At 34.8% G+C, this 21429-nt stretch overlaps 3 protein-coding genes across 9 annotated transcripts; 1 reads left to right on the forward strand and 2 right to left on the reverse strand.

Moving 5' to 3' along the window:
- The first annotated feature begins 69 nt into the window (after window positions 1-69).
- Window positions 70-3987, forward strand: LOC110833028 (Vacuolar H[+] ATPase PPA1 subunit 1). Its single transcript, XM_022070605.2, has 7 exons — window positions 70-246; window positions 775-823; window positions 1229-1312; window positions 1398-1545; window positions 1722-1857; window positions 1950-2065; window positions 2423-3987. The coding sequence occupies exons 1-7, from the start codon at window positions 183-185 to the stop codon at window positions 2453-2455; spliced, it is 630 nt and encodes a 209-aa protein (XP_021926297.1). The 5' UTR covers window positions 70-182; the 3' UTR covers window positions 2456-3987.
- Window positions 3988-5275: 1288 nt separating this feature from the next.
- CPT2 (Carnitine palmitoyltransferase 2) lies at window positions 5276-15853 on the reverse strand. 7 transcript variants are annotated; one of them, XM_022070567.2, is made up of 13 exons: window positions 15738-15853; window positions 14593-14669; window positions 14430-14476; window positions 13428-13835; window positions 12983-13124; window positions 12402-12558; window positions 11634-11904; window positions 9996-10192; window positions 9365-9534; window positions 8682-8795; window positions 8070-8181; window positions 7022-7214; window positions 5276-6331 (listed from the first exon to the last, which is right to left on the reverse strand). In XM_022070567.2, exons 2-13 carry the CDS (start codon window positions 14632-14634, stop codon window positions 6196-6198), a joined length of 1989 nt encoding a protein of 662 aa, XP_021926259.1. In that variant the 5' UTR covers window positions 14635-14669; window positions 15738-15853; the 3' UTR covers window positions 5276-6195. The 7 variants fall into 7 exon arrangements, with proteins under 7 accessions (XP_021926259.1, XP_021926258.1, XP_021926256.1 ...); XM_022070566.2 differs by lacking the exon at window positions 15738-15853 and adding an exon at window positions 15407-15530; XM_022070564.2 differs by lacking the exon at window positions 15738-15853 and adding an exon at window positions 15293-15520.
- A 1015-nt stretch (window positions 15854-16868) lies between these two features.
- LOC110833015 (V-type proton ATPase 21 kDa proteolipid subunit c'') lies at window positions 16869-20987 on the reverse strand. Its single transcript, XM_022070578.2, has 7 exons — window positions 20779-20987; window positions 19356-19404; window positions 18884-18967; window positions 18533-18686; window positions 17946-18069; window positions 17395-17510; window positions 16869-17073 (listed from the first exon to the last, which is right to left on the reverse strand). The coding sequence occupies exons 1-7, from the start codon at window positions 20837-20839 to the stop codon at window positions 17059-17061; spliced, it is 603 nt and encodes a 200-aa protein (XP_021926270.1). The 5' UTR covers window positions 20840-20987; the 3' UTR covers window positions 16869-17058.
- Between the last annotated feature and the right edge of the window lie 442 nt (window positions 20988-21429).

The raw sequence follows: 21429 nt of genomic DNA on the forward strand, positions 1-21429 counted from the left end.
AACTGATTTAAAATACATTTTAAATTAGCCTTCGAACTGTTTTCTGTCTGTAGTTCAAAGACTGACCGCTTGATATTCTACGCTCTTGTACGTCACATGATTCGTTCATTGATCACCGTGTAATCTGTAGTTAGTGGAAATTTAGTTTTTAATAAAAAGGAATTGGTCGTATTAGATATATAATGTTGCGAACACGTGTTGCTTATTCGTTTCTCGGAACAGCTTCCACAGCATTAACAATAATTAGTAAGTTACATGGTTGTGTTAAAATTTTCAGGAGTATGTGGGGATACACCTAATTGAAATCTTGTGCTTCCAAGTAAGATTATTTTTCAACATTCAATCCGAGTTGCATTCTTGTTCATCAGCATGAAATTTTTTCCCATTATATTATATTGCAATTATAAAAATATGTTAATTTTCAGCAATTGATCCTTTAATCCTGTAGTCCATAATTCCAGTGTATTGATAGTTCAATATTGCTTCTAAGTTTCCAGTACAGAAAAGTATATCCGTGTGCCTTAGCTTCGAAAATATATATTTATGCATTTATTAGTCAAAGTTATGGTTGTAAATGTATTTGTTCTTGAACCACATTTTCCTTTTATAAATACTGGGATTGATTTTGAAGAATGGACTAAATAGTTGTTGTGTTTGAAACTTGGACTGTATGCATTTCTAGTCCCAGAAAGGCATATAACTAATTTCTAATCTTTGTTCCTTTCTAGTATAAATTAGTTGTAAATGAATTAAAAGAATAATAATTTGTTACAGTTCTATACTATGTCCTCACTGGGAAAGGAGAACGTGTCAGTGTTAGTTGGTGAGTACAGATGTTGACCATAAAATTCAAGTGCACACATTATGTCTGGCTGTACACTGTGTTGGATTATTTGGTGATGGCTAGAGCAAAAATCTAGACTGAGTTACTGATTAAAGTGATATGCAGTATTTATATTACCTATTGTACCAGCAAAGGAATTAAATTCTGTTCAAGAGTGACAGAGGTTCCAGTTTAACTTTGTGGTCTCTGTCCAGACTAGCTCTGAGTTCCACCTTCCCTCCTATCCAGTGGTTACTGGGGCCCTTTTACGGGGGTAAAGTGCGGCTGGGGCATAACGCTGATCACTCACCCCTATCTAGTGCTAAGGTTAAGAATGAGTAGGAGGTATACATCCTCTACCCCCCAAATGCCTACATGATGATCACACTGATAATTGCTTTTCAGGTTTCTGGAAGATACCAGTCCTTATATGTGGGCAACAGTTGGAATTGGACTATCTGTAGCACTTTCTGTAGTTGGTGCTGCTCTGTAAGTTCCACCTTCTTAATGAACTATAAATTGATATGTAGATCCCAATTCATTGTTACTGCTATTAAATTTTCTCATTTTTCAGAGGGATCCACACAACAGGTGTAAGCATTGTTGGTGGAGGTGTGAAGGCACCCCGTATAAAAACAAAAAACTTGATATCTGTTATTTTCTGTGAAGCAGTAGCAATTTATGGTCTAATCACTGCCATCGTTTTATCAGGAATGCTCGAGGTATTGTAAATAATTCTGTTTGTGCCTTATTATATGTAATGAAATGCTTTGTTTCTGCAAATAATACACAATTCATTAGTTGTCTTCTGCCGTATATACTCGCTGACGTGCTAACAAAAACACAGGCAGTGATTTGTAATTTTAACTTGATAATCTGAATTGTTTCTTCTCTTTAGCCATTCACATTTACAACAGCTATGGACAATCCTAAAGTCCGTGGTCAGAACTGGTTGTCTGGTTACTTGATGTTTGGTGCAGGAGTAAGTGTGGGACTTGTGAACCTGTTTTGTGGTATAGCTGTGGGAATTGTAGGTAAGGGAGTATATTTCCAACATGCTTTCTAATTTGCCGAGATTTGTTCAAGTAAATAATGTAACGTCTTTTGTGTGCGTCATTCGTTTCAGGCTCTGGTGCGGCTCTTGCTGATGCAGCTAATTCTGCGTTGTTTGTGAAGATTCTTATTGTAGAAATTTTTGGCAGTGCAATTGGCCTGTTTGGTTTGATCGTTGGAATTTATATGGTAAGAAAACGTCTGAAGAGGTCAGATTTAGCCTTACTATGATTTGAGGTTCTCATTGCAGCAAGAATTAAGATGGCTGTCTTCTGGATTGTAGCTGTATGTAGTCTCAGAGGTGCGTGCTGCCTCCATCATAAGGGTAGTGTGTCAGACCAGGAGACAACCATCTTAAAATTTAGTCTTGTATCTGAAAATAAAGAATTGTTAAACACCAATTCATGCCCAGTCTGTAGCCAGTCACTATACTGACTGAGCCACGCTGACTCATCCACACATAAATATAATCCATAACAAATTCCATTCTATTATATTGTTAATTTATGGTCCAAGTACTAATATATGCATTTGTTTCTTTTTTAGACTTCCCGCGTAAAAATGGGTGACAAGGTTTAAGTTGGCTGAAGGAGAGTAATAATTACAAATTTAATGTATATAATAGTGTATATTTTTAGTCGAGTGCTCGAGCATTGGTTGACTTCTAGTCGGCTTTAGATCTGTGGTGCTGGTGTTATGTTCCAGTGTAGATGGACACTTCAAAGTATTTGTCATATGTAATATTTGAAGCATTGATCAGAATGTTGTATGTACGTAATACCAGAAATCTCTGCGTACATTATACTGATTTGGATCCTTGCTTCATTTGCTCTTTGATTGTAAATAATACGTACAACTTGACATCCGGAGTATTTAAGTGTAAATATAATGTCTATGTGAAGTCAGTGTGCTAATGGAAGTTCCAAAATTGGGAAAATGTGATGGCTTGAAAAGCATTCCTGTTCAGCAATATTGTATGACATTTCTTCCACTTTCGTTATTTGATCTACTTTATAGGATATATTTTCAGTATCTTAACTATTGAAGGGCTCGAATAGTGATCCATGGAAGCAAAAAATTAATATATAGTTTTGCTTTAGTATCGTTTATATTACAGTAGAAATTTTTAAGTAAAATATATGTTCTCTTCTTGCATTTATTCTGTATAATAGTCAGTTTCTCAAGTAACGTAATATAGTAGACCCTCATTATACCGCAGGAGTCAGAGCAGCTTTATTACCTACATTATAAGTGAAAACACTTATCTAATTCTCATGTCCCTCTTTTAGTGGCTATTCTACAAGAAATTCGAGACACATGCCACATTTTATATATTCAGCCAACTGATATTAGTGGACTGTGACTTTAGCCTTTATACCTGCACACTTACACCAAAGTATGTGGCTTTAGAGTTATCCGAATAACATACAGCAGTGAATACTGAGTTGCAGTCATATTTTGTAATAATTTCTGTGAAATAAAACATAACTGTCATGGGGGGACATGATCATACCCACAGTATATCCAATTCATTGGTATAAGAAGGGTCTACTTCTGTATATCTATATAAATGTGCCCTGTAGGAGGGCTGTGTACTTATTGAAATGTATGTCACACAACTTGTATGATAGATGAAAGGTGAACTGGTGTTTTAAATGTGTGTGTGTACGTGTTAATTCCAGTAAGCAGTAACTGGTTCAAAAACACGTCACTTTTTCTGTCATACATGTTACAATGTAAATTTTGTTTGGCCCTCTAAAGACTTTGAGGTACCAAAATGCAGAGTAGTTAATGTGAAGCTGGCTGTGTTCTGGGATGTTGCACCGGGTGGTCTGGTAGGTATTGACTGATGTTTCAGAGGTGCTTAGGCCTCCGCTGCCCTGATGATGGAGACATTAAGCACCTCAGAAATGTTGGTAAATATCTATCAAACCTCATGGCACAACATCATAGAAGACATCTAAACTTGCAGAAAATTAATTTGTTTAGTACATTACTTTTGCATCACCAATTATATTATTTTCTGAATGACATAATGCATTTATTTTTTCTGTTTGTAATGTATTACAGTCTGAACAAATTGCACAATAAATCTAATGAGTTTGTTTGTATTCACTGGGTTTGGAGCAGCTCTAAAATTACTGTACATATTAGTAGGTGTTGTGCTGATGGTAGCACTTCCACTAATATGGCATTATTTATCCTATCAATGGCTTTAAATATTCTGACTCAAAGAGGATGCACAGATTGTTCCAGTAAACAGACCTCTCGGAAAAGGTTTTCCCAAGATTATCAACAGCACATTCCCACATTTCCTCCTTAAAATCAATGAAAATGGAATTCCTGCTCGTCCACTGTTGCCTCCGCCTCTGTCCACGCCACTATTACTGGCTTTATTACCATAAAAATCTTTGGCCATCACAAATGAACCTACCCCAATATTTACCAGGATAGATACATATTTCAGCTAGGAGCAATGGAAACTCTGAATTGCTGGATACCATTTGAACTTTGTTAAAATTACATAAAAAGCTTCACTAATAACCTGTTAAGCAAGGAATTACTGGATGAAAACTTCATGTTCCAATGTCAAATGTTAGACCTTCTCATATGAAAAATGTAAAAATCTGGCTTGATTTGTTTATCATCATTACAGTTAACTAATGAACAGTAAAGAACTATACTGTCTGTTGGCAAGGGGAGTTCGGGAATATTAAAGTTGAAGTTAGAGGAATTATGTTATTGCCTAGAGTGGTACACTGTAGAGGAAATTTATTAAAAACATAAATAAATAATACTTGCCAGTCACAGTCGCTGCACAGGCCTTGATCACTCCGACACTGGGATCATGGGTTTGAATCGTGCTCAAAGCTTGGACATCGTGCCATTCTGTGTAGGTGTGAGTCTTGTAATTACTCATCCAAGGAGTTCTACCCCAAATATCTATAATGATTCATACTTTCACATGCATTTCTGAAATGAAATAGGTCAGACAGCCTAAACCGTAAAGGCTCGTGATGTATATTACTTTTGGACAAATATAATGCAAAAGATACATGGCCAATGATTTAATTGTGTGTCTTCTGTACAAGGAGAAGCATCATTGTTTTAATGAAAACTAAGAAAGAAAAATTGTTCAATGACCATCAATTCTAGAGACAAAATTTGGGGTAAGTCTTCAAAAGACCTATTTGTGTATATTTCTCATATTGCGACAGCATTTATCTTGAAGGAACACAGAACCAAATTTCATTATTGCAGTTTCACTAAACATTTCGAGCAGTTTTGATAAATTTTACCAACTTTACTCCTGACTAACTAAAATAGTAAATGGGTCAATATTAAGGCATTCTGAGAACACTGCCCCCCCCCCCCCCCCCCAATATTCCAAATAAGCTATTGCAGTTCAAAACTTTTATTTGTATGTCAAATACATTAATTTATTTTACAAAAAAAGAAAAGAGTTGGATGTCATGCTACACTACATTAACTGTGTATGTAAATGTTAAACCATGAAACCAATGGAAGTGGTAAGGTTTATTTTTATTGATATCAAGTGTTAGACATGACATACAATATTATTTCATAATATATAATGAAAGTGTTGTAGTATTGGCAGTATTTCTGTCCCCAGTTCCAATACAGTACCTTGTGTTCCCAAAAAAATAATAATAAAAGAGAACATGGCTGGGAAATTGTAATTGGCAATACCAAGGCTTTATGGGAAATTGGGAGTCGGGGGAAACCATTACAGCTGTAAATTCTCAAACACAAAATATGCAATAACATTTAAAAATAAATTATATATAAAATATTAAAAAGGGTCAAAAATACACGTAAAAGGCATAATATTGGCACTAGAAAAATATTGGATCACCATTACAGGCCTGCCCACACGAATGTGGATCCCTTTACGCAGAAACTGTTATTTCTGTATGTATACAACAGGGGACACATAAAACCTAATACAGCAGTTCCCAAATTGGATACCAATGGAAAACCAGATATGTGAAATCTACAGATTGTGAGGGATTACTGTACTACATCCGTCGTCTCAGCATCGTACGTTATAAGTTGAGGCAAAATAAGTTACATTGTAAAAGTGGAGATACTGGATTCAAAACAGCCCCTGTATAAAATTCTGTTAGTGCGTTTCATAATATATTCAGTTAACTGTAGCACCCTGTCATATAAATAATCTCTACAACACCTTCAATATTATTTTACTTACACGATCCTGAAGAAAAAGTAGGTAATAAAATAATTCATATCTTACTTTTAAACTGAAAATTACCCTGACCATACCAATCGTCTTCATTTCATTGGTTTAAGGACTTTAAGATCTCAAAGATATCATCAAAGGCAATTCTTAAGCAGTCCACGTAGCCAACACCATCTCTTGCAGGAGGGTAGCTGGCGACAACAGCTCCTAAACTTTCATCCCATATGCTGTAGCTGAATAAAGCACACCACAAATTCACATTAAACATACAGAAATAAAATCTACACCAAACTATAAAAAATGTTGTCACTTCTTTCTGAAATAATTATGAACACCATTTTTCCACATCTTTAACTGCTTCCCTGATCATCATGAGATACCTCAGGTTGATAAATTTTGCAAAAAGAAGTATATACATTAACCCAAGATTATTCATGATAATAATTTTTTCTTGTTCCATTATTACTAACCTAAGTTAATAAGTCACATATATTTACATATTTTTATGCAAAATCACCAGATATAAATAATAGAACTTATTATGCTTCTGCAGCAAATGCCGCTGCTAACTGCAGTGTCATTTGTGTGCCATAATTGCAAAGAAGTTAATTTTTACCAATAATGGAAATGGGCCAAAGATAACGACGTGGAATAATCATTACAATTACATAAATAACATTTTGTACAGTATAATAAAGTATTTTTTATCAAAACACCAATAATTTCATTTTATGGATGTATTCCAAACATTAAATAAAAAATAATGATTCCTTTGGATCATATTTTGAGAATTAATTAATCAAGGAAGGGGCACACATCCAATTGAAGATGGAAGCTTCATTACCATGCTCATAATAGGTAATCTCACTCTTTATAACTTTCATGTAATTATAATAATATTTAAATAAAGGCTTACTACATACGCTACACCATATCCATCCTTGACAACAGGCCCAAACCCTCCAGCTCTGACTGAAGGTGACGTAAGTGTGGAAGTGGAAATTATATTGCGATTTATGTTAGTGTACGCTGGATCTCGAAAGATTGCAGGCAACTTTCCTCCATCTTGCTCTGAAAATCTATGAAGTCCAAACAGATGACGATCAAATCCTTGACCTACAAAGTAGAGAAATTATAAAGTGCATTAAGATGTGTCAACACATAATACAGAATTTCTGAAATCTCGTATATGCTGCCTACATTTTATATGATGAAAAACTGCTGAACCAAGCAACAGCCAAAGTGTCTCGACACAACAGGACAGGTTATGATAGACTTCAGCAGATTTTGAAAAGTCCCTACTGGATTAAATAGGCCATAGTTTATTCGTATAAAATAGTGATAGGATTACTATGGTTTGGACACATTCAGAGATGTTTAGATGGGTTTAGACCAATTTCTACAAGTTTAAACAGGTAACAGTTTGTGCAGTAATGTGCATGCATAGGATATCAATAACCACCACGCCAACAACACTCTACCTCACGATTTTGAGTTAGCATCTTGTTACGGAGGCATGGAGAAATTTAGAAAATATATTTTCAAATCACCCATGATTTCAATTAAACCTCCAGAAATAACTCTCTAACATAAGAAAACAAAAGATGGTACTTGTGGGTTATCAGGACACATCACTTTAAAAATAGATTAGGTTATGGGTCATCTCTCTGACTTGTGGGTGTGTAGATATATGTCATTTATCCACACACATTAACCTAACCTAACCTATTTTTAAAGCGATGTGTCCCGATCACCCTCAAGTACCCAAAGGATAAACACTGAAAACAAATGCCCAAAATGTTCTACAATTCTGTCTTTGATATTAACTTTCATAGCTTATGAGCATTTCAGCTGGTCATGCATCAAACTAGCTTACCGTTAAAATGTTAATGCCAGAAGTAAGTCCGGCCAGTGAGCCCATAATACAGGGGTTATTTTCATACAATAAAGTTTAAAGATTAAGTACATTACCCATAGCAGCTTCTTTTGTGAGGGCAACATGAACTTCTGAACACTTCTTAATCATTGCAGCTAACTCTGAATTACTTGGTCTGTTAGAGCTATTCACAGCTTCACAGAATGTCTAAAAATAAAGTAAAATTATAATTTTAAGCAACTTAACTATTGTCTCAAAACAATTTGTATGTTACTATGATAAAGGCGGGCAATTTTAACCAAGAATCGGTCGTCACTGTTTGCTATCAGAACTATCGAGAAATAAAACTTATTATAAGGAGTCTATTCTGTATTTTGTTCTTTAATCATTCACATTAACAACACTGAAAACCATTCACAGTGCTTTTTACAGGGATAAAACGTTCTAATTACCAAGAGGCAAAACACCACTTATAATAAATTACATAATTATGAAATTGCTAGTTGAGTTATTATCATTTATTTGTGCAATGTGCACACAAATAAATGCATATATGGCTGATCGCATTTGTGCGCTAGTATGTATGCATGTTTCAACTAAACAACAACTGAACAGGTTTTGATGAAATTTAGTATGGACACAACCACGTCGGAAAATGCATTTCATACTCGCTTCATTGATGTCTGAAACTATATTTTAAAACTTACTTTTGTAGCCATTGTGCACGGTCTCAGAGTTTCTGTTCTTCCATGTTTGAAGGCTGCTGTACTACTAGACTCATATGTAGCCACAGTCTTCCCCAGTTGTTTGTGGAATGCCATCTAAAATTTTAAATTTACAGTTTACTGAATACAGCCACAGTGCTCAATTACATAATGAACTTCCTAAAAATTAAAACACTGATCTACAAGGATCTATACTAAAGATAGAGGCAATATGCTTCTCCAAAAAGTTAGTGACCATCTACAAAACCCTGATGATTCACAATTTCACCATCACAAAAATCTCTATCTCACATCAATCAATAAACCCAGACATTTTTCAACCCAATCGCCTCTAATTAAATACCCCCCACACATAGAAGCATGGCTGACTGCCCTACCAAAACATCCAACGTATTCTGGATTTTGAAGTCATGTGTAGTTAGGAGCCATCTATGAATGACCCAAGTAAAATACAAGTACCTATATGGATGAATATGTACAGTGGCTTGAGCTCATCATAAGAATTAACACCCTGTAAGTGTCTACAACTAGAGCTTGTCAATGAAAAATGAGAATATATCAATTATGTTTTCTTATTAACATTGTTATTATAATGTAATAAAGAAAATTATTAGTAAGTTTTTGTTAAAGAGATTAACTATGCAAAATTTATAACTTTCTCATACCTGAAAAGCTAGTTGCATGACCGAATCTGGACTAACTTTAAATCTCTTACAGTCCTTCCTGCCATGATTTAGAACTTCAATGTAACTTATGTTCAGGGAACTGCAGAATGCCTCAAAGTTTTTCTTACCTTGAGATACATAAGCCTTTGCTTTATCATCAAGTCTGAAATCTGTTAAGGAAATAGAAGTACAAAGTGCAATTAGGTATATGAAAAATAATATTAGGACAAGTTAGAATATTCCAATGCATACAGATGAATTATATCAAATGACAAAATCTGTGGGAAGGCCATAGCAGAGGTTTCTTCATCCTGTATGTGTTACCAAAGTTTCCATCTGGTGTCAACAAATGTGGTGTTCCATGAAAAATGTGTGCTGTAGACACCAGACAGCAACTTTGTCACAGTGCATATTTGAAAAGTTCGCCATTTAAATACATTTAAATTAAAATCCTTATTATTCCTAAGTACAGTATGCAATAACATCAATAATAAGAACGTAGCTTCAGAAGTTCATATACTTACTATGGCCTAAATTATACACAAATTAAGGGCAGAGACTTAAGAAAAAATCTTGGAACAAGACCCTTGAAAACATGTTTTACCCTTTTATAATATTGATACCTACTCACCTAGTCTTTTGACCAATGTCTCTGGTCTGCAGTTTGATGGCTTGGTGTCTGGATGAATCTGAGGATTGTCTGAACTGTCTTCCAACATATCTTGCAAATACCGAAGGATAGCTACTCCATCACCCCATGAGTGTTCAAAGTTTAGTGCAGCATATCCATCTCTGGTTATAAGCATCGAAAAGGACTTATCAAACCATCTAAAAAAACAACAACCAAATACTGTATTTCAACATCATTCTGTCTTCCCTCAATCTATCCAATCCTACTTTAAATACAGATGTAGCAGACCCTACCATCATCTGGTCCACTTTCTGAGCTGGTTTCATGGTTACAGCTATTACTTGTGGTCATCATCTGTATGAGATGACCACGGTAAATAATATATGTACAGGTTCTGAACCAAGAAAATGAGAACTGGTAACTTATCTTCAAGATACACTGATTACTGCAGTTATTTAGCAACAATAACAATATTTAATGTTGTGGTCAAGAACGAGTAAAAGCTATTATATTTCTTTGTAAGATCTGAGGTTTTCACAGCGGCGAGTATGAAGATTTCTGTCTTCTGGGTATTTGCGCTGTGTAGTCTGGTTGATGTTAACCAACGTTTCAGAGGTCATACTGCCTCCGTCATCAGAGTATGAAGATTTCTGTCTTCTGGGTTGTTGCGTTGTGTAGTCTGGTCGATGTTAACCAACGTTTCAGAGGTCATACTGCCTCCGTCATCAGGGCGATGAGTATGAAGATTTCTGTCTTCTGGGTTGTTGCGCCGTGTAGTCTGGTCGATGCTAAGCAACGTTTCAGAGGTCATACTGCCTCCGTTATCAGAGTATGAAGATTTCTGTCTTCTGGGTTGTTGCGCTGTGTAGTTCGATGTTAACCAACGTTTCAGAGGTCATACTGCCTCCGTCATCAGAGTATGAAGATTTCTGTCTTCTGGGTTGTTGCGCTGTGTAGTTCGATGTTAACCAACGTTTCAGAGGTCATACTGCCTCCGTCATCAGAGTATGAAGATTTCTGTCTGCTGGGTTGTTGCGCTGTGTAGTCTGGTAGATGCTAATCAACGTTTCAGAGGTCATACTGCGTCCGTTATCAGAGTATGAAGATTTCTGTCTTCTGGGTTGTTGCGCTGTGTAGTTCGATGTTAACCAACGTTTCAGAGGTCGTACTGCCTCCGTCATCAGGGCGATAAATATTATATTTCTTCTCTGGCCAAGCATCTTCATGGCATGTAGCAGGACAGCTTTACATTTTACATACACCAAACAAAAGCCTAAAGTTCTGTATGAAAAGCTATACAAGTAAAATTCAAAGCAAGACTTACCAACTGCAACAAATTTTACTCCACACCAAAGCGTAATGGCAGCAAAATGTAATTTTCACAACACTCGATGCCGATGCATTACTAACACAGATACTAACGAGGGATAACATTCAAATGCAAGAATATAGTACTATAATGTTGTGAAAACATTCAGCTGGAGCAGATTACAGTTTAATTCTAGGCTTTTATGAACACAAGCCTTTAGGTTCCAACAACAGAAAATATCTTAACCATATAAACAACAATCAGATTCTCAAGGAAAATTCTATGGCATGCACTTAAGATTCTTCAGGGTTCAATCTGCATTCAGATACCTGTTGCATCCATCGCTGTGCAAAAAATGGCGCAGCAAAAATTGAAGATCACCAGCAATTTCAGCATCGTCAAAGCATAACGTAAAGATGCCTGAATCAATTAAAGAAAATATATCAGCATTGCCTATACTTTCTAAATGCTGCCGTGCTTTAGCCCAAACGTCTCTGTTCTCAGTCGTTAACACTCCAACGGGGTAATCGGCAGGAGGAGCCGTATCATCCAAAATGTACTTCAAGCAGGCCAAAAGATCTGATGGTGGCAGAATGTTACCTGATAAAATAGAACATAACATTAACACGTAACACATGAAGTCAAACATGTTACATCAATTATCTCTTTCGATGTCTGTGGAAAAAATACGTATCAGAAGAATTGCGATCCGCATATTTAGTATTCCACCAACGTCTAGGAACTACAAGTGGTCTCTTACCATCACATAATTTCATCCCATTTTCTTCTTCAAGACCTGGCATCTTTAATAAGATGTCCAGGATCCCCGAGATTCAACCACGCACCTCATTTATCTCATGTTTTTCCCTGCTAAAATTTTGTACAATCTGGCATCTACCATGAAAATTCTGGGGAATTATAAGAACCTATCTGAAAACCAGGCATGAAGATTTAATATAGTGCCTTTCTGAGCAGGAGTCACAAAATGTATCTCTTAAGTGTCTTTCCATGTTCCATATCTGGAAAACAACTTACGTTACTGTAAAAATATCACTAAATAAAATTTAACTTTGTCATGGATGACGCAGCCAACTCACCGTCTCTATCAAAAACATCAAAAATGTAGAAATTTCCTCCCTTCATGACTACCATGTGCTTGGCAGATTCATTTTGAAAGAGACGATCTTTGTCAAGTTTTGGTATTCTTGTAGTATTGAACAAACTTCCATACTGGGACATATCGAGTGGAAAAGCCTGGAAGTTAACGGAGCAAAACAAAGAAACCATTAAACCATTGCACATGCATTAAGAAAAGAAGGCACACAAATAAATAAATAAATAAATGTGCATACATTAGTGACTGGAATTAAAATAGGGACAGACCAATGTAAATGCAAAGATATCCAGGAACTACCTGGTTTACAAACTCAAAATGGGCCCTTAAATTCATAATTATTACAAATTATCTTTCCAATACAGGAGAGGGTAACAACAAAACCTATCGTTTCATTAAAACACGGTACACTTCTCGACAAATTATGCACACTAGATTGATTAAAAGTCATATCTCTAATTACATTTCAGAGTATATTCATTAAGCAGATATTAAACATCTCACCAGCTTCTTTTGTCATCAATAACACCAGAAAGATCGCATCTATTTTTTAATGAAACTCACCCCAAAGAGATAAGCTCCATACCAAGAAAGTGAAGGTGGCAAGAGACGCGTCACTGTCCGGAAAAGTTCGGTGTCGCTCTTCTTCGGATGAAGGTGAAATACTTCTGGTTCCAGAAGCCCAGCCCGGATAGACTTAAAGAACCTGTACGTAAAGTGAGTTATTTATTAATTACATGGCAAAATGCTAAAAAGAATCCATCATTTGTGGCATTATTTTATTAACATGTTAAATACCACACAAATGCTGGCATGTAAGATTCAGTATCTACCAAGAGTACTCTGAAACTTACACGTTAAAAATTACGGCAAGTAACGTCTTTGATACATCCGGCTTGTCATGACTTATTGTACAAGTCTTAAGGAAATAATTAAGATATATGAAGAGCATGAGAAACAGAAAATAATATTGGCAACTGTAGTGAAAATTCATAAAAAACTTACTTACCTGAGCGATGAAATAAGCATGTTGGTTGCACGGATCAGTTGGGTACCATAACCAGGCTTTTTTTCATTAACGAAGACAACTTGTGGGTTGTAGTTAATGGGGAGTGGAACTCTGTCACGCAGATACTTGTCAAACCAAAGTTCAGAAATGTAACTTGTGTGCTTGTTGTTACTGTCCCAGCCCTTCAGTTTCTTCTGAAGTGACAATCCCTCCCCTTTCTTGAACTCAGTGACAATCGCTTGAGTATTCGCATATTCTTGTGGGGACAGTAACGGCTGCTGGGCTGCTAGATAACGTTCACAAGTTTTCTCAAGTTCAGGAATTGGAAGTCTTGGCAGAGAAGCTTGGAAATGTAATGTAGGTACCTTACTCCTTTGAAGATACTGATAATCATAATTCTTATTTGACCTATTAAAATAAAATTATAAATAATTTTCAAACTCTTAAATATAATATTTAAAAAAGACAGGTTTGTTTATTGTTGAGTTACAGAGGGTTGGTAAGTGAATGGGTGCGTGAGTGACCTATTATTTAAATCTTTCCACAGACACACAAATGTTAAATGTGACTCAACACAACTGCCATTTTTGAAAAACTTTTGTGACAAAAATAATTCCTATTCAACACCACCATATAATTGTCATTATTCCTGAGAAAAAAAAGACAACACAATATTCACATAATCTAAATAATGCTGTACCAACAGCAGAAATATGAATATTCATTAAGTTTCAATGTTTAAATTTACTGTTTATCAATTCACATAATACAACTGCTTGAAATAATGTAATATGGTTGATGGTAAAATTTTTATTTTGCAATACACAATTACAACACACAACAAAGTTAGGTCTACATAATGATCTTTAGTTGCCTACAGCTTTTAAACAACAAAACTGCAACTTACATGAGTAGCAAATATATATGGTGAAATATACGAGTGAGAGAAAAAAGTAAAATTAGTAGTAAAGGTTTCCTAACTTCAGAACAAAAACAAAATACCTGTTTCTCTTTTGATGCACCACAACCGAGGGTTGCACATACTTCAACTGTAATTGAAAACAACATCACGTTACAAAGCAAGTTTTAACAATGCACAATCATATCATTATACATAAACTTCATGATTGAGACATAATCTACATAAAATATTTTTATTACTTACATTTCCTTGGTTGAACAAAATTTTACAAGACAATAATCTCATTTTTTCAAATTAGTGGTAGCAAAAAAAATTCAGTTCTGTAATAAAAACAAAACAGCTATTAACATAACGATAACAGTGTACTTTTATATAAATGTGTAAAACAAAACCTCTCACTGTTAATATTCCTTTGGCTTTGTTGTCTACTATAACTTATAATTAAAACGTCCGATTTATTGACCTCGTCTATTACTTTTAGAAATAATTTTTAAATGAGTATACACAAATTTCAATTTCCTTCGAAAACAGAGTAACAATGAATTAAACTGCAAGTTACTGAAAATGATTACATTTATCATAACTTGATAAATATGTTGGCTTACTTCAAGTATATTAAAAATGCAAATGCTTTTCAACAGGTAGGCATTCAGTTCAAATTTTGGGCACAGGGTTAATGATGCATGTCACTACTTGGAACACGGGTCAAAGATGACTAGCAAAAAAATAACACGACGATTGCTGTCGTAAGACTGCCATCTTCAGATTCACCATCACAAAAAGGTCCAAGCCTACTAAATGTCAACATCATTTTACATAATAAATACTAATCGGTAAAGAATAACATGTCATCATGCCATATGAAACTGAACAAATATGAATGAACTTGCTTTTCTCGATTTGAGGGAAAGAAGTATAAATGTTTTGATACAAATAACACAACCTGCCGTTTCCTTCCCTAACCTCGAACACTATACAGTTCCACATCACACCTGCTACGATGCATATTCAACATGTGTTGCAAACACAGGTAATACCAAGATACAATGAAACTCACGACGTAAGTTCTTGGAACGTGCTCAGAAAGATGTTGTTTACGCAAGGGTCATTCAGCCGATTGTTAAATTGTACCGTTGTACTGTAGAAAATTTGTTCCATAGTAGAATTTCGATAGTGTTATGAGCATTCGATTTTAATTCGGATGTGTATTCGAATAACAATCGAATAAAATATTCCGAATTCAAATCGATGAACTGGCGAGATAATTTCTCGGAAACCGCTTCATTTTTGTACATTCCTTCCTTCCTTCTGTAGTCGTATTAAGTTCGACTGCTTGGCTATTGCTTTTGCAAATACGTTTGATGCAAACACGAATAAAAAGAGCATACCTGACAATAGACTCATGTGCTTATTTACAAAAGGAAATACAAGAACGTAAATAACACATCAAATTGATCTCTTGAAATGTAAACGTGTTCTCCAGCCACCCGCCATGCAAGATGTTCTGGAATCTCGGTCAGGGGACTGGTTATCCTGATGGGTTTTTTGTGGCTTTCCTTAGTTCCTTCAGGCAAATACCAGTATAGTACCTTGAATCAGGCCATGGTCACTCGCTTTCCAATTCATCATTCACTATCATCCTCTCATTAGATGTTATATAGTCTAAGCTATTGAAAAAGCGTCGTTAAATAAACTATGATGTTCTGGAGGAAAAATCTGATGATTCACCAGAAATGTTATAACCAGGCGCAACTAAATGGATGTCTATCCCATGTAGTCAGGTTGCTAGACCCTCTTCACCTCATTTTACTGGGTACAGTTACAGTCTGTTAATTCAGTGACATAAATTCATCAACAGATTTATTGTAATCTACGAGTTAAATAAACATAGCCTTTTGGTCTTTAGCCTGTTCAATCTTTGTGGTTAACCATTTAATCTTGTTGAAGAGCCTTTTTAAACAGAGTTGGTTTGTAAGATCTGAAGCTTTCACAGCAACTAAGAATAATGAATTCTTCTTCATCTGCCAGCCATGTTGGGTGGTTTAATTGTGTTTTATCCATTAAACCAGCTAACACTGCTGGTAGCCTGAGAAGAATTCATTATACAGTAGATTTCATCATCAGATCGATCCAGCCATGACATTAACAAGTCAAAAGAAGATTTAAGTTGGCTGTCATCTGGGATGTAGCACCATATAGTCTGGTAGAAGTTTGCCAACATTTCAGGGGTCCTTGCTGCTTCCACATGAAATCACGTGCTCATTCTGGCTTCAGTTAACACTCCTTAATTTTAATTCAAAGCTGAGACTGATACACGAAAAGAATCTTAACACTGCTTCAAGCATGATACTGAATATAAAGGCATTTTAAGCAATACATCGTAGTTTTCACACATATATAATTTCTAGCACAAGCAGTGGTCATAATGGAAGTATATAAGAAAACAGATATAAATATCTCTTATGTAAACAGGTTTCTTCGGCCAAAATACTGAAATTAACGAAAGAACCAGAGAGTACTAGAATTTTAGTTTTTTATTATGTAATATGAGTAGACAAGAAATACAATGGAACATTGAACTACACAGCTGTATAAGTGCCTGCAATTGTTAAGTTGCACATTTTCATAATACAACAGAAAGCTTATTGATCTTTGACTATCACATGAGTTCCTGTGTTAAATTAGCTTTGACTTTTGGCATTTTCCTTGCTATATCCTGGAAGTCTGAAAATAAAAGAATCTTCTGTTAATAATAGTCTTTAAGTAGATAAATCTTTTACTTGGCCAGTACTTGGTAAGTACTGGCCAAGTAACTAATCATAAATGTGTTAACAAAATAAACACTATGTAAGACTTCACACATTCACATCACAAGAATATTATAAAATTTTATCGGATGATAAGCATCCAATGGGGGGGCATCACGTTAAGTTCAAATGCACTGAGTTATTAACAAGAATAGCAGGTTATATGGACTGTTTAATTAAAGAAACAGTAGAAATAAGACTGCAATCATAATATAATATAACAACATGCATTACTCACCATATAAACACCTACAATCAAACCAAACAGGCCAATGGCACTAGCAAAAATTTCTATAATGAGTATTTTTACAAAGAGTGAGGAATTGGCAGCATCTGATATAGCTGCTCCTGATCCTGAAAAAAAAAGTAAATCTACTGTTAAGTAGTTAAATTTAAAAACTATGTCTGATGTGCCAGATTTTGAAAACCAGATCAGAATATAAAAACCATTATAAATTACAGGTAACAACATGTAAATCAGTGGTTGCCTGCCTAGAATGAATATTCTCTTTGAAACTTGAAGAGAAATGTACCAGATTTCATATTACATTTATATTAATTCCCTTTGTCAGAAATACAATCAGCATAACACATGCACAATATAATTTAATTCCAACTTGAATGTTTACATTCCTACTGACTGAAATATTTAGTTATGTTTTGCTGCAGTTCAAGACCCTTTCGTACAATCATCGTATATACTGAAGCCGTTCGCTTATTTTAAAATGACTATGGTAATAAATGTGAGCAAGGCTAAACTGATCTGGTTGATCTGTTGCAGCCACTCACCAACAGATCCTACACATAGTCCACAGAACAAATCAACCAACCCAACACACAAGCCAGCACCAAAGGTTACATATGCTGCCATCATTTTCCGAGAATGTATTAGCTCATTTGTTACTTCAGTTTCCTGTAATCAAAAAATCAGGAACATCAGTACAGAAAGAAAGTGTTGCATTCTAGATATAACTGGGCCACTGACCTGGCACTGTGTGGTTACATTCATGTTACACATTTACATCTAGCACTTATTAGTGTCATATTTAGATGACAATAACATCATTCCCAATTATTTTAACTTTGTCACATTTTAAAAGACATTATTAACTACTTTAATACAAAAATTATATTCTGTAGTCTGAACATAACCTAGTTTTCTCTGTGTTTACTTACAGACCAGATTTCTTGCTAACATCTAATACAGCTTGTGTTCTTTATAATATTTTGTTTTTGTCCAATAAATTAACATCATCAGCATAAACCAGGAAGAAGCATCTGATAGACGTTTACTTGCATGGACTAAAAAAGGGTTTAATTTGAACATACTTTAATTAGTTTAACTAGTTTTGCTGCTAGTGTTACTGCTTTCATACCTCAAGAGCTGTTGTTCCAGACAGAACAATTGCTGTTATCAATCCATAAATTGCTACAGCTTCACAAAAAATAACAGAAATTAAATTCTTGGTTTTAATACGTGGTGCCCTTACACCTCCACCAATGATGCTAGCACCAGTTGTATAAATTCCTCTGGAAAATAGTAACAAAAACAAGAACTTATTTTATAAGGAGTTTGTTTCCTGAGTAATATCAATAGCATGTAAATTGACATCTAAAATAAACTGGTTTTAATATAATGCAGGGTCTTTTAGTAGTCACAACAATATATGATATCTAATTCTTAAAAAATTTGTATTTTCTGTAAAACATTTAAATAAATATCTCACACAGCAGCTCCAACCACTGATAATCCCACGCAGAGTCCAATTCCTGTACTAGCCCACATATATGGACTAGTTTCTTCAAGGAACCTGCGTAACAACAAACAGCTATTAGTACGAAATCAAGGAATTACTCATAATTATTTAGCCATTTTAATGGATTATGTATTTAAGAATATTATAAATAGTAGTCACATGTGTGTAAGAAGGATTTTTTCAAATACTTTTAATACAGAGGGTTTCTTAATTTTGTTATACAGTTCCATTTTCATATTAAACAGCTTCTGTTTATTAAAGATAATTATGTAACGGCTTTCATTCTGTATTCTTGGGGGTGCAGAAATTTTTTGATAAACAGGTTTTCATTTGAAGGTAACTGTATTCTGGGATTTTGTGCTGTTTAATCAGTCATTTTCTATAAGACTGTATGGTATGAGATTTGATGTATTGTTCTGTGCAATTTCTGAGGATATCTTACCATGCTATACTAAGAGCTTCTCCTCTTCCAGTCAGTAGATAAAACAAAACTGTAACATATATATGAAATTTCAGTTATAAGGACATTAAATAATAATTGTGGAACCTCCAAGAACATGAGCCTCCAACTGAATTCTGATCTAAGTATAAGTTAATATCGCTTTAACATCATTAAAAATAAAAACACAGACGAAGATATCCGTCTTCTGGGTTATTGCGCTGTGTAGTCTGGTCGATGTTAACCAACGTTTCAGAGGTCATACTGCCTCCGTCATCAGGGCGATGAGTATGAAGATTTCCGTCTTCTGGGTTGTTGCGCTGTGTAGTCTGGTCGATGTTAACCAACGTTTCAGAGGTAATACTGCCTCCGTCATCAGAGTATGAAGATTTCTGTCTTCTGGGTTGTTGCGCTGTGTAGTTTGGTCAATGTTCATCGCCCTGATGACGGAGGCAGTATGACCTCTGAAACGTTGGTTAACATCGACCAGACTACACAGCGCAACAACCCAGAAGACAGAAATCTTCATACTCATCGCCCTGATGACGGAGGCAGTATGACCTCTGAAACGTTGGTTAACATCGACCAGACTACACAGCGCAATAACCCAGAAGACGGATATCTTCATACTCACCGCTGTGAGAACCTCAAGTCTTACAAAAACACAGACATTTGCAAATCATACCTTGAAGTACCTCTTCAGTATTATTGTCAAACTTCTGTCAGTTGCATCAATATTTTTTAGAAGTTCACCGTACTTAATATAAATGTTCTAAAAGTTTTTATGAAAGTTTTCTCGTGAATAGATAGATGTTACTTATTTGATAATGATTCCCAAATTTTGTTATTAGCTTAATGTCTTTCGGCGCAAGACAATTTCTGTCGTCAATTACATCTTTTCAAATATTTTTTAAATCACAGCAAAATACTACTCGTGCTTCTAACAACCCCCAACCCCAACCCAATACTTCCTCTTAGTATATTATCACAAGTAACTAAAAATAAGACACTTTTACCTTAGGGTCTAGTACACCACAAGCTAGGTAACAGTAAAATAACTTAATATATTATGACACTGATTTTCTCATGTAGCTCTGTTTAGTTTCAACATAAATGTTTCAAATGAAAGAGTTAAGCTACTGGGTTAATGAACCTACAGAGCTAGCGACAGACCAGATTTAATATAAATGGTAAATAGGCTGTACCTATCATGGAAGTTCCTGATTTAAGAATCATGCTTTATTACAAATGAAAGCTTCACAAGTTCACTTACATTCTCTTAGTCATATCTTATGTGAAATATAACTGAAGTGGTATAATGTGAAATGTAAATTTGGTTTATTTAGGACTGAAGTAGAATGTTTAATTAATTATTTTTTTCTAAGAATGTTTATGATAATATTTCTCTTTTTTTATCATAACTTACTTATTCCAGTCACTAGAATAGTAAAAAATCCTATATAAATGCTTGCTATTTTGGTTCTCATTTTTACTCACTATTCACTTGACAGCACAAACACTCATGTGACCAAAATCCTTGCAGTTGGTAGGTAGTTATTCCTTACAACTAGATTAGATACCATTATCTTATCTTGTATGAAAACAGAATTTATGCAAGATGTGTTTTCATACAGACATACTTCGGTCTCAATGACAGACCTAAATTTAAAAATAAATTTTATAATTCCCATTTTAAAGGTAGTATTTAAAGTAACAAAGCTAAAGCTAATCTTAATATTTAACAGTTCTTACCTCAAAGAAAACTCAATACTTCTTCATTACAAAGATCAATTGGTAAGAGAATAATGATTGTTTATTGTGAGAATCATATGAAATATATCAGTGAAATGTTCTTAAAAAATTCAATGATGCCAAATAAACTGAAATGCGAGAATGATCATACCTGGTGAACTAAAAAGGTTTTGGAAGAGGTCTTGGGCTATTTTTGAAGGCAATGTCCCAACATTCACAAGGACAGACTGAGAAAAACCACCACAAATCTCATTCACCAAGAAATATTTACAATTATTAAAAAAGTTACATAAAAATTAATATCTATATTCTTCATGTATATTAA

The sequence above is a fragment of the Zootermopsis nevadensis genome, unplaced genomic scaffold (genome assembly GCF_977971745.1).
Source record: "Zootermopsis nevadensis isolate Lab colony 2312 unplaced genomic scaffold, Znev_1.0 Znev_ptg000023l, whole genome shotgun sequence".
Taxonomy (NCBI): Eukaryota; Metazoa; Arthropoda; class Insecta; order Blattodea; family Termopsidae; genus Zootermopsis; species Zootermopsis nevadensis.

Bases quoted from the DNA above. Each gene is read 5' to 3' on its own strand.
- LOC110833028 (XM_022070605.2), top strand. From the start codon at position 183: ATGTTGCGAACACGTGTTGCTTATTCGTTTCTCGGAACAGCTTCCACA. The intron at 247-774 runs GTAAGTTACATG...AATTTGTTACAG, and splicing joins CACAGCATTAACAATAATTA to TTCTATACTATGTCCTCACT. The intron at 1,858-1,949 runs GTAAGGGAGTAT...CATTCGTTTCAG, and splicing joins TATAGCTGTGGGAATTGTAG to GCTCTGGTGCGGCTCTTGCT.
- LOC110833015 (XM_022070578.2), bottom strand. From the start codon at position 20,839: ATGAGAACCAAAATAGCAAGCATTTATATAGGATTTTTTACTATTCTA. The intron at 18,968-19,355 runs GTAAGATATCCT...GTTGTTACGCAG, and splicing joins GAAGCTCTTAGTATAGCATG to GTTCCTTGAAGAAACTAGTC. The intron at 17,511-17,945 runs GTGAGTGGCTGC...TTTTTTTTTCAG, and splicing joins ACTATGTGTAGGATCTGTTG to GATCAGGAGCAGCTATATCA.
- CPT2 (XM_022070567.2), bottom strand. From the start codon at position 14,634: ATGAGATTATTGTCTTGTAAAATTTTGTTCAACCAAGGAAAT. The intron at 8,182-8,681 runs GTAAGTTTTAAA...CTTTATTTTTAG, and splicing joins CGTGCACAATGGCTACAAAA to ACATTCTGTGAAGCTGTGAA. The intron at 6,332-7,021 runs GTATGTAGTAAG...TGCTTTATTCAG, and splicing joins AAGGATGGATATGGTGTAGC to CTACAGCATATGGGATGAAA.